Consider the following 12,674-nt stretch of genomic DNA (forward strand, 5'->3'; position numbering starts at 1 on the left):
ATAGTGTGATCATGTTTGCTATTGTGACAGAATGAGAAGAGTACAATTATTAATGGACATCTTCCCTGAGTAGATACTATCTCCCTAATTCCCCACCACTAGCCATCGTATATCGAAACAGTACGAAGACGCGAGCCATTCGCTCAATCATAGCCCCTACTTGTTTCATCTCAAGCTTCTCCTCGCCCTCGGTCAGCTCGATCTCCTTCTGCGTGTCTGGGTCTGTTGTCGTGCGCCTGAGATCGAAGGTAAGGGTCGGATTCGACGACACGGCGACAGAGAGCTTTGACGCGTGCAGGCAGGTAAGCCCCGGAAGGGGTTTGAGATTAATCTCTTTACCAGGGGCACCTAGGACCCGATCGTGGAACGACACTTGAAGCCGTGATGAGTCCCCCGGGACGACAGAACCCTCCCACCCGATGAAAAGAAGAATCTCGCGGATGGTGGTGGCGCCGTTGTGACGCGCGTAGAAGGGTATCTTATTGGATAGATGCTGGAGGGGAACGGACTGTGGGAGGATTCGAGCTGCGCCTAGAGGCCGTTTTAGGGAGTGCCACGCGTTGGAGAAGTCATTCGGTAAGTCCAGTAAGGTGTACAGGCCCGCTGCGGCGGAGACGGCAGCGGCAGCATCAAAATACTTGGCCAGCTGTACGGTCGCCGCATCCGCCAATTTCTGCCCACCGTCACGCGCAGTATAGCGAATATGAAGAACGACATCGGAGATGGTGCTGTAGTCAAACGAGCGGTACTTAGATGGCAGCGCAATAGTCCAGCTGCTGATCGCTCCAGCGCCTTCCATGGGCATATATCGTTCACCGCGAAAGTCCAGTGTCGCGACCCCTGCATCATTTTGCCCGTGACTGACAGCAATGGCAGTAATTGGGATTTCGTCGTGATGGAAGCGAGAATCATCCTGGCCTGTAGAAGCATAGTCACTGCCCTGGGCATTGACGGTAGAACTGACGCGGTAGTGATGGTCTTTTAAGGTGAGGGTGCAGTTGACGCTGCTGTAAGGGCCAAGAATGCACGGGATCGTCACAGCCACGCTTTGGATGCGCCGGTGATAATGGCCTGGGTAGTCGAGGTCAAACAATTCCTCGGGAAATGAGAAACTCGCACGACCCTGCTGTCGGAGATGGAGCAGTGCAAGCGGATCCACCTGCCGAAGGGAAATGTTCTTCACAATTTCGAGCTCTTTCGGCCGGTAATGAATATACTCACGCTCCAGGTGCTTCAGAGCTCGATAGAGACCTTCACCTGCAAGCAGCCCATCATGTGTCGAGTCCCAGACTCCATCCGCGGGGATGATGGCTTTCCTGCTGGCCTGATGCCCAATCTCAAACTGCAGTGCGCGCTCTGCCTGCTGAGCCATCTGCAGAGCGAGGACATACGTATGGTAAAGGTGGTCCCGCAACGAGTTGTCCAGCCAGCTGTACAGCTGCTCATTCGACCACTTGCCCATGAGAAAGTCCTTGGCACTACTGGCATGCTGGATCTGCTCTTCTTGAAGCTTTATCTCTTGTTTCACAGCCTCGATGCGATGCTGGTGCGTCTGGATCTGCTTTTGAATACCCTGCAGCTCCAACCCTGCTAGGTTTGCCTGCAAGCGGCGGTCCTGGAGCTGCGTGTGAAGTCGATTGACGCGGGATGCCTGCTGGCTTTCCTCACTCGATATCACGGACTTCGATCGTTCCGAGCTGGCGGTGGATGACCACCACCATCCTGCGGATGGGGCTGAAATGTTTATCCCGACACCCCAGGGTGCCACTTGTGTGCTCAACCCTGGTGCCAGGGCCCACGTGCCGGCGGTGGCCTCGGCAGCAGCGGCGGCCTTATTGGACTCCCCGGCAAGCATTGCTAGCGCGATCTCCGTATAATCTACCACATTGAGGTGGGAGATCTCAATCCGTCCAGATTTCGCACCGAGCTGGACTAAGGGCAAGTAGGTCTGTTCAATCGGGATGAAATCTTGCGTGGCTGAGGGAGCCGTGAAATCATCACCGGTCAACTTGCTGAAATACTCCAGGCGCATCAAAGGACTGCGACGGGATTCCTGCAGCTGCATCATTGCCGCCCGAGCTTCTTCTAGCTGTGACTCTTTGATCTTCAGCATGAGAGTCTGTACAGTACACTCGTGTGATGCGTTGAGCGCGGCAAGGGCCTCGCCATCATGTCGTTCCTTGATGCTCAAATACGTTGCGGCTGTTGTTTTTAACTCTTGGGCGAGATCCAGTCCTCTCTGAAGCAAATTCATGAAGCGGTAGTTTGGCATTGGGCCGTCGACCTGCAGGGGCGAGCCAGCACTCATGCCGGACCGGGCGCGCATCTGCCGGCCGGCCTGGAGAGGATCAATGATAGGCCCAGCAGAGGAGGGGGTGCGAAACTGGCCGTCGATGTCCAGCGATCGCCGAAGCTTGTGAAGCCGGTCGTCAATAGTGCTGCGTAGCTTCACAATCTCTGGGTTTATGGCGACACAGAAGTAGGAGCTTGGCACGAGGCCCACAAGGGCCTGGCTGTCTGCCATCGCGGTGGGCACTGAAGCCCGTGCATGTGGAGGCGTATGAAATGGCAAGAGAATCTCAAGATCAATATGAGCGTTGGAAAGATCATCGATACTTGCCGAGAGTTCCGAATAGCTCTTGACTACGGGTTTCACTGTCTTCGGAATGGCTGCTGGGGCTGGACCAAATATATGGGCAGCCTCGACGTACCGCTGAATGGCCAGTGGGATACTCTCGGCCGTGAACTGCCGAAAATAATGATCTCCAGCGGCAATGAGAATTTCGATGTATTTGATGGCAACCCGCTTCATATAGACCAGAGGTCGATTGCGCGCAACAGCGTGGGCATTGAACGGGTTGCGCCGCCACTCCAGCACAGGAACTGCCATCGCGTCTTCACTCCCGCTGCTAGCCTGTGCAGTGCGGAGAATCGCACTCAGGGATCCAGCCTCACGCACCTCTGGATCTGCAAAGGGAGCAAATCGCCAGCAGACAGTAGTGTCACAGCCTCCAAGGACCTGGTTTTGTTGTTGCTCTCGACCCATTCGTGGATCAAACACTTGACGAGCAACACGAAGGGCCAGATCAAACTTTTGCACGGCTGTGAGCCGCTCCATAAGAAGAGAAATCATGTGAAACCCCAGCTCCCAATTATAGAGGGCACCGGGTGTCCCGCTCTCTCTATAAGCGCCCCCCTCGAAGCTGCCGAAGACGACCGGGGCCAGCGAAGGCGGCACGACGCTGCGATCTCTCATCTTCATGTAGATGCTCGCCATATCCTCAAAGACTGTGGCTCCCTCAACAAGGGCAGGAGATAAGACGTGATCAAGCCGGACGGCCACAGGGGCTAACGCCAAGTCTTTTGACACGGATTGAGGCACAGCGAACCAAGTCTGGGCTGTCGGTGCATCCTCCTGGGCCATATCCAGCACCAACGCCGTCGAGCGACTATAGCTGTCGAGTGACGTCGTCCATTCTATTGCCCGTAGGACAGTGTCAGGCATCTTGGTCTGACTCGGGGCCGGCATCTCAGCCAGTGCGACGGCCTCCACTTCCTGGCCCAAAGTGACGCCCCATTTGGTTCGCCACTCTTTAACCTTAAAGTCGCTGGGGTACCCGAGCTCTGGGATGAATCGGCCAAATACAGTCGCCAGAGTGACCGGGTAATCACTTAGTGTGTTGCTAGGCGGGCGTGCAAGAATCTCTTGCCCTCTTAGGTGAAAACTTCCGGCCGGCACTGACATTGTCCGGTCACCCTTCTGAACCCATCGATCGACCTGAATGCTAAGCCGAGTGCTCTCTACTCGTCTCGTCTTACCCGGCCTGTCTTCGTCTGCGACTCGCTGTGCGATGAGCTCCTTGTGCGTCCAGAACCGGAACGACTTGATAGAGGGCATGTTCCCTTCGTCGACCTCAAGTATATCAACATTGAGGCTGGCGTGCGAAATGGAGACTGGAGACCACTGCTTGCCCCGCTGTACCGTGAGGCCAAGTTTGATTTCCCTGGATCACATTAGTATCAGTGATGGCAGTCTTGAATATTAGATAACGAACCAGTAACTTTGAGGTTTTGCTCCTGGCTTGGGACACTCAACACCTTGTATCGAAGATGTGGCAGATGTATTGTCCATGGGGCGTGCCTTGGACGTGACGTGTGCGATAAATAGATGCAACTGCTGGTTAGACATGACAGGGACAACGTAGGCCCCGGCCTCGGAGAGCGCTTGACCGTTGTCGTCCGTGATATAAGTTGGAATATCTAGTTTCAACTTCTCCCAGGGAGACCAGGTTGGAATAGCCTTGGTGCCCATTACCAGTCCGTCCAACTGGCGGTAGAAGAACGTAAAAGGTGACGTACGAGTCCGACCGATGAGATGAATGGTGTAGCTCGATTTCTGGCGGTCCCAGTGGTAGCTTTGGATGTGCAGCTGTGCAGTCTCGTGCGCCTGGTAGATATACTTTTTGACAAGGTCCGTCACATTCGCTTCGTTGAGCTCGCTTTGCATCATTTCGCGTTCAAAGTCTTGAAAGGCAGACGTCTTGTTGTCGCGCAGGCTGGGGTCGACCCAGTTCTCGGGATATAGGAAGACCTTGCGGTTTGCTTCCCATAGTCTGTACTGTTGCATCCAACCCCATCGGTCCGCAGGTATGACTGACGGCATGATATCTCGCTCGAGACCAAGTAGACAGCGCTGAACAAATAGCTGCACCGTAGCAATTGCCTGGTGCATGCGGTTCGTGCGCATAGCCGCTCCCATCTGGACGTCCAGCAACAGGTACTCAAACAGGCCGTCTGCGTCACGAACGTTCTGGGCAATAATCAAAGGATGTTGCAGGAGATATTGAATCAAGGCATCGCGACGACGTTCTCGCAGCTGGTCGTGCATGACCTGAAGAGAGGACTGGCGACCAGCTAGCGAGGAGAGGACTTCCTCAATTGGAGCCTGCGCAGAACAAGTGTCTACGGGTGATGCCATGCCAAACAGGAGCGAGAGATTGATGTCGTGAAAACCATAACGTAAAATCCACGCCACTTGGCGCTTGAGTCTCAGTGCCTCTTTCCCGCTGGGGTCTGCGAGTAGTTCCACCAGCTGCTCTTTGCTAGCTTTTGGATAGTTCAGCTGCAGAAGCATTTCTGCCCGTGCGATAGAGATGTCTGTAAATTTGGCGACTTTTTTAAACAGCTCCTCGGTTTTCCCGTCCGCCTTTGACTCGTTTGCCCATAACATCAGCCCGAGTGAGGACTGGTCCGTCCCACTTTCCACAGATTTATAGTCACTGGCCAGGGCCATGATCCTGTGAACTGTCTCCAGAGACCAATCTGAAAGATTGAGTCTAAGGGCAGGGCACTTATGAAGTCGCTCCAGAAGCTCGGGTCCGAGATTCGCATGCGATACCAGCTGCAAGCCGCGCAAAAGTGCTTGGTGAATTTCGCCAACAAGGCGCAAAAATGCGGTTGGCACGGTATGATCTCTGCTTCTACTAGACTGCTCGCTTTGATATCTGTAGATCTCGACCCGTATGTTCTCTATTCGTGGGGATAATGTCTCCAAGAGCAGCTCCAAGATCCGAGGCTCCACGTTACCGGCAATGCCCTTGAATTGTTCAATGAGGAACAGCTGCGGTAAGAAGCTGGGAGCTGGCTGGCTGCGCGCCGGCTTGAGTGGATCTTGTCTGGCTGTATCCTGCTGAAGCATATTGGATGCAAGCTTGGACACAAATGCAGCGATTCTGGGGTCATTAAGATGCTCGTCCACGGTCATGGATAGGCCGAGCAGTTCATCCACCGACCATCCTTGGTTGCCAAGTTCTTTCCACTGTCTGACAATTTCAAGTGTCTTTGCCGGGGTACTTAATTGCTCTTTGCCCACGAGACGGAGGAGATTCGGGGCACGAACTGCCGGAACATTCAAAAGTCTGCACAATTCGGCGTCGCTATAGTCCTGCCAAAAATGTAGAAGCTCACAGGCGGGCCACTGACAAAACCGAGCGAGCTCTTTGATCGCAGAGAGTTGGATAAGCATACTAGCTGTAATATTCCCATTGTAGCCTGCTTGACAAACGGCAAGTGCGCGATCTAGATCGTCTGTGGACCAGCCAAGGCGCACAAACAGCCGAATAAATGTGCCAAGCTTGTGGAAGAGACTAACAGGACCTGGGTTGCCTTCAGGGTCGAAGAGACGCAGTTTTTGTAGCTTAGTAAAATCTGATGGGGTCTGAGGATTTTGTATCACGAGGGCACCTTTGAGCCAGGGAATTTGCAGAATCCCCACCAGATCTATGAATGAAATTCCAGCTCGCGGTAGTAGCTGGTCCTGGATCAGGGCCAACCTTTCCACAAATATCGCCTGCTCCGTGGACGTGTATCCCCAGCATTCTGCCGCAGACAGTTCCCTCGGTGCATCTTTGTCACCTGGTACACGTAATTGTTCCCCGGTAATAGCCTGGAAGTCCCGCTGTGACAGACCTAGGACTTCTGCTGCTATAATCTGATCGATGTAGTCGGCATGTGCGGTTTCATTCGGGGGCTCAGACAGACCGGGTAGATGAATGACAGCGAGAAGCTCATGGCGTGAGGTCCCCGCTGCGGTCAGAAGATGGCGAACGATCTCGGTGTGCAGAAGAAAAGGCAGTGTTGTCATGGGTGTCATGAGTTTTGCAATATACTTGTCGTACAGTGTCCACTTCACATTCACGGGCTCCGCAGCCAGGGCAGTGGCAGTGTCGCCATCGCGACAATTGTACGTGCCATAGCTTTTGATCGAGTTTTCTTCGAGAAATTCGACCACGGACTCCATTAGCTCATTGCTGACGTCGATATACGGGATCTCGATCTTGGTGTTGGCACAGGAGAGCTGCAGATGCTGCAGATCTGGTCGGCGTCCGAGCAGACGGTCAAGGACGCTGGGTCCAGCGGCAAGTTTAACCGGATCAATCCAGCAGTTCTTGAGCAGGCGCAACAGGTCGACAAAGTACGCAGACGGACTAAGCAGGGAGCAACAGTCTTCGCAGGCAACATTGTCCATGTCGACGAGCACGTCGGCTGCAGCAGCGACCTGTGCATACAATGGCTGCAGCTCTGTTCGCTTTGTCTCTTCTTGTATCGCCGGCGTCCATTGGGCCTTCTCTGTCTCCTCAGTATGCTCTTCCGCAGCTGCCCCTGCCCAACCATCGCCCTGTGCTGCCAGGCCAACCCCTGAAACTGCCATCTGCAGGCTATCGACGGCCGAGAGAAGCCCCCCTGGGGCCGCGCGCATCTGCGCCATAAGATGTTCATTTCTTGACGCAATGAATGTCGCCTGATTATGGATCTGTAAGAGGCTCCCCTGGAGCCCAGCCGGGTCTTGAGCTGTGAATCGATCCAGGGCACAGGCCGCAATTCCAGCAGCGGAGTGGAAACCCAGGTTGAGAATGACGGAAATATCCTCTGGATATTCCACGACCAGCGCTAGTCTTCGCAGTGTCGCCACGGCCGCCTTTGCCTTCAACAGTAATTGGGAGCTTTCCGCATCTTGGCTGTCGTGGGCTCTCTTTTTTTGATCGTCCTCGCTTTCTTCATCGTGATCGTTCTCACCCGCGTAGCTTGCCCAGTCAAGGATGTACAAAGGCGTAGTGAGAATATCAAATTGATCATTGATGAACGCTTTTCGTATGACCTTCTCCAGAATATCTTGAAGGTCGATGGGGAATGAAAACTCGCGACGGGTGAGCAGCCCGAGAACAACCGCAGTGGGCTCTTTCTCGAATAGAGCACGCCTCAGAGGAGCACCCTCTGGAGAGGGAAAGGCTGAGTATTTTCTCTCGGCAAACTGCGCGAGGCTCCAAGGGTCTTCGAGTTCCTGGAACCCGCTCTGGATAATTGTGACGTTTTCGCCGGCCAGCTCAGACACATCAACCACGGTCCGCAAGCGATCTGAGTCATTTGAAGATTGGCCATCTGTGCCTTCCATGTACCTGTGGTAGACTTCACGAAGACTGAGCGTGTCCTTCAGAGCAGCTATGCTCATCTCCAGCGCTTCGTCACTGCTCAAAGTCGTTCGCAGAAGCAGTTCGTATTCTCTGCGGCGCATATCGTTCGTGTCTACCGATTCACCCATTCTGATCATAAGTGTATCGTCACTCTACGATCCATCTCCCTCGTGCCTGGGGGCTCCTTTATCTTCAACCACTTCTTTCCTCGGGTCAAATCACCCATCTCGCTTCTGTGTCGCTGAGATTCGCCGCAGGTATTGTTTTCAGCGCACGTCTGCGGCTGGTGCGTACCTGCAGAAAGTCGGGCAAGGTTTGCCGACGGACAGCCCCAATCACGGCTCGCCCCGACTAGCGACGGACCAACGAGTCACGAGCGTATCTCCAATCGCGCCATCTTCATCTAGATGCGGTCGATTCGGCAGGCTCTTCAAGACATTCGTGGCGTAGCTGTATGTGTCGGGGATATGGCGTTCGCTTTTTTACTCTTCTAGAGGGAAGAGGTCGGAGCAACAGCCCCGCCGACCTTTTCATGGTCATCCATCACTACAAATCACTCTCCCAGCCCATCGTGCGTGTCAAGGAAACTATCGATCTGGCAGTGATCCCGCCCATAATTCTGTCATCATGGCGCCAACCCTCGAGGTAACTGTTTGCTGCACCCATGACAGATCCCTTCAACTAATCGGAGATTCTTCTGGCAGGGCTACGATCAGGCGACGGTCATGTGAGAGGGCCATGTATTGCCTCTTTCGTAACAACGCTGACAGCAATGAAGCCCACAGTGTATGATCAACCGACTGATCAGCCAGCACGCATCGCTAGCAGCACCCGATGAGCTTCATTTTGAAGATGAACATGGTTCTGGGCTCTCAGACGTCGTCGCGGGGATTCCGCAGGTCATCCTCGACGTGGACCGGGGAGATATCGATCACGTTTTACTCGTTCTTCCTCTGCTCTCGGCGCAGCTACGGATCCGAGCCAACGCAAACCCTGAGGATCGCACCGCTATCGAGTTTGTGGTCAAGGATTGGCAGTTGGCTTTTCCCGTCCATGTAGACGCAACCCCTGGTGAGCTTCCTGTCTGTCTGTACTGAATTGCTCCCGTGATCTCACTGGTTGAATCGACATAGAGACGACCCCGGATCCCAAATATAAGCAAACTCAGAAGTCTCTGAAGTTGCAAAAGGAGTACACGATGGTCCACAACAGTCTGAAATCAGAGTCCGGGATCACCATTTGGGACTGGCTCATGCGTCTTGGAGGTAATGGACTCCATGTTGCCAGCACCGTTAAGACTCGCTAATGCTGCATCGTAGGAAGCAAATTTGACCCCATAGATACGAGGTTCAGCTTTTTTGGCCACTGGTCAGACCAGGATTTTTTCATTTCGGAAGACGAAACTTACGTGCCTGCAACGCATCGATTTGCCGTTGGAAGCGAGCGCCACTTTTCCGCTGAATTCGAGTGGTTCAACCGATTTACTGAGTATCTCGATCAGTTTGGCCGTCACATCTGGCAAACCATCACTCTCGGTATTTTTCAACATGTGGCAACAAAACCGATCATGAATAGTCCGTACCTGGATCTCGTCATCTCCCTGTCCCGCGATCGAAAGCTAACGAGATCAACTGTAGACAGTCAAAAGCCCGCCTCGCCTGTGACAGGCCTCCACATCCAGCAATATCCGTACCTCGACAACTCGATGTACTTTCGCACCGGTACAGACCGCCAGAGTCGCTTCAATGCTATCTGCTTCCTGGAAACCTTTCAAGGCCGCTCGCTGCCCCAGACCCGGGCTCTACCTTGGCAAGGGAACTGGATCGAAGGCGAGTATGGTCTTCATCAGTTCACTCTCTTCCCCCTCATATTGCCAGACCTGAGCAGGTGGGCCTATATTTTGCTTCAAGCCCAGCAGCAAACAACCCCCATTGCAGTTGAGTGGGGGCCACAGGACTTGCCTAGCTGGTGCCAATTTGTCCGTTACCAGGGCAATGAGACCGATAGTATCAAGGCCATGCTGAAGGATCACAACCCAGAGGAGGCAGAACTCTGGAACTATACTGGGACGGGCCTTAGTCCGCGGAATTTTAGTCCATTGCCGTCGAATGCGCTGGTATGGGCTTGTGACTCTCCAGCTGGAAATGGATTCAGCACTAAGTATCAGTCCCACACCGGTAGGTAGCTCGCTGTTGGGAGCCCTGAAACCCCATGGTTAATCGGCCCTTAGGATACCTCACCCTAATTGCCCGGTTGTCCTCTGTGCCTGGGAGTAATCAAATGCACATGGACACCCGTATGATGAAACGTTTCAAGAGTACAACGTCAACGTCATGGTATGTCCCCACCCCTATATTACGATCCCGACACGCTAATTAACAACCAAAGGCAAGTTAAATCCTGGGGAAGAGTTGAATTGCACTTCTTCGATGGTCAAGATGGGCTTTCAATCAAGGTGTTGTGTTCTGACCTGCACGATGCGGACAAATTCACGCTTGACATGTCTGTCCCTTTGAATGACGAACAGATTGCCAAAGCGAATGAGGAGCTGGACAAATTGCGAGCAAAAATTGAAGACGTCAGGCCTGCTTCTTTTTCACTGGTACGTTTGTCACGGCCTTCATGGAGAATCTGTCTCTAACCGAGTGCACACAGGGTGGACCAGTCCTCTCTCGCCATGGGCCTCTACCGGCGGCACAGTATTTAGACACGGAATCCACAGAGCGTGTGTATCGGCTTACGTACCCGCATGCTTCCCTCTCCGTCTGTCACATTCCAAACGCGGGGCCGCATAATATCCCACCCAACGCCACGATCGCAGCGGCCAGTCGCGATCCTAACACGATTGAGATCTGGTGGGTGGCCACGGACGGGTCTGTACAAGGGGCCTACTTTTACGAGGGCGCGACGTGGCAGCGGTACACACTCGCGGGCCCTGGGTCCGCTGTGTCAAATACGGTCTGTGCTACTTCATGCGATCCACTACGCATGGATGTATTTTGGATAGCTCCAGATGGCAGCATCCAGGGTTGCGATTTTCAGCGCCGCCGGGATTCCTCATGGGGCTCTCCGAGGACTATCCATGGCGGGCATTCAGCTCTCATTTCGGGGAGAATCGAGGCTGTCACCTGGAACCCCGGTAGGGTTGCTGTTTTTTGGACTCAGGCAAATGGTGACATTGAGGGGTCATTTGCCACCAAAGATGGTGAATGGGTCTCCCGTACAGCGATGAGCGCAACGGGTGGAAGTCCCACGAATGACTTTAAAGCTCTTGGATCTCCATCGGGGAACGGATTCGATCTCGTCAAAGTATGTAGCAAGGACGAGATCCGGACGGTGTCCCCTCGGTGGCAGCCTACGGTAGACCTTCCAGAAAGCTTCACGGCAGATATCACGTCCTCGTCGAGTGCGATCTCCAGGCCTTCTCTTTTGGCTATTGGAGACTATGGCGATGGTCATTTTGCATACTGGCATGCCACGCCATCAGGTGGTATAGTTGGTGCTCAAAAGTCTCCTGGTGGCCAGTGGAAGAGAGGGGATGTGGCTCCAGACGGCAGTATAGCCGCAGGGGGTAGCTTACAGGCCGCATCTCACGCACCTGATAAAACCGATTTATTGTGGTTCTCCCCAACCGGTGTTCTGATGGGATGCAGCAGCACGGTCGACAAACTGTCCACCACTTCTCATGCCCTTCGTGACGATCCAGTTGCAGCGCCGGAGTCGCCGCTTACGGTCACTTGTCGGCAGCAGGGGACTCTGGACGTCTTTTTCCTTAGCCCATCGGGCCACCTTGTCGCAGGTATAGTGAAGTGTGAATAGGTCTCTGTTCTATTGAATGGTCACTCTGATTACCTAGTACCTCTTCAATTGAAGGTGAAGGGCAGATTTAAGATACTCTGTTGCTTCATAACTGCCCTGTTTAGGCTGCCCCGACATGAATTGGACCATGAGGTATCTCCTCCGTTGCCGGGTCTGCAGTAGGTTTGCTTCGGTTGGTCGCGTGTTTAATACGATGGGCAGTTTGCTATCGTGGCTGGATACATGGCACCATGTCTACGGTGAAATCTGCTGGTGGGGGCTTCGATCCAGGAGCATCAGGTTGTTGAAGTATGTATCAGACCGTCAGGGTAAGTTATTTCAGAACTAAGTTGACGAAGCATAACCTTCCATGTTATGGATATGTTGCGTGTACTAACCTGCTTGTTATTGTTGATAGCGGGAAACATCCCCGGTCTTCTGTTCGGATGAACCATTGTGGGTGCCCGGTTCCAGAGCCAGAATGTACCATGCGTCTTCAAGTAGCTGTAACAATCCATCAACGAGAAAGAAATTCAAACCCCCTGATTACTACTCTGTCAATGCAACGTCGCTTAGTGACCACCTGGGCACCCGGGCTTGCCTGTGTTCGCCTGGTTTGGAGCAAATTAGGCGTCCTGGTTTGATAAGGTGTGCAAGTGGAGATCTTCATTGTATTATTCCTGCCGAGCCATCGGAGAACCGCGTATTTGTGGTGGAACCTTTGAGACTTTCATGGTAGTCATTTCTTTACATTGTTTAGGTTGTCATCATAGAATGAGTCGATTAAAGATCCGAGACTGATCAAAGCGGCCTTTTCGGGGTGGGTGGAATGAATACGGACGATAAATTTTACTAGCCTTGAGTTGTGGATTCTACCGGCCACGCCGGCTCTGACCTATCTTGCGG

General features: G+C 53.4%; 2 protein-coding genes across 2 annotated transcripts; one reads left to right on the forward strand and one right to left on the reverse strand.

The window, feature by feature from the left end:
- Nucleotides 1-76: 76 nt before the first annotated feature.
- On the reverse strand, nt 77-8,098 carry POX_d05669 (uncharacterized protein; the record flags this gene model as incomplete). Its single annotated transcript, XM_050114509.1, has 2 exons — nt 77-4,004; nt 4,056-8,098. 2 exons carry the CDS (start codon nt 8,096-8,098, stop codon nt 77-79), a joined length of 7,971 nt encoding a protein of 2,656 aa, XP_049969460.1.
- Nucleotides 8,099-8,597: 499 nt separating this feature from the next.
- POX_d05670 (uncharacterized protein) lies at nt 8,598-11,789 on the forward strand (the record flags this gene model as incomplete). The annotated part of the gene is made up of 8 exons (XM_050114510.1): nt 8,598-8,615; nt 8,675-8,697; nt 8,749-9,041; nt 9,104-9,235; nt 9,290-10,147; nt 10,201-10,306; nt 10,359-10,572; nt 10,626-11,789. 8 exons carry the CDS (start codon nt 8,598-8,600, stop codon nt 11,787-11,789), a joined length of 2,808 nt encoding a protein of 935 aa, XP_049969461.1.
- Between the last annotated feature and the right edge of the window lie 885 nt (nt 11,790-12,674).

Source organism: Penicillium oxalicum, chromosome IV (assembly GCF_001723175.1).
Source record: "Penicillium oxalicum strain HP7-1 chromosome IV, whole genome shotgun sequence".
NCBI lineage: Eukaryota > Fungi > Ascomycota > Eurotiomycetes > Eurotiales > Aspergillaceae > Penicillium > Penicillium oxalicum.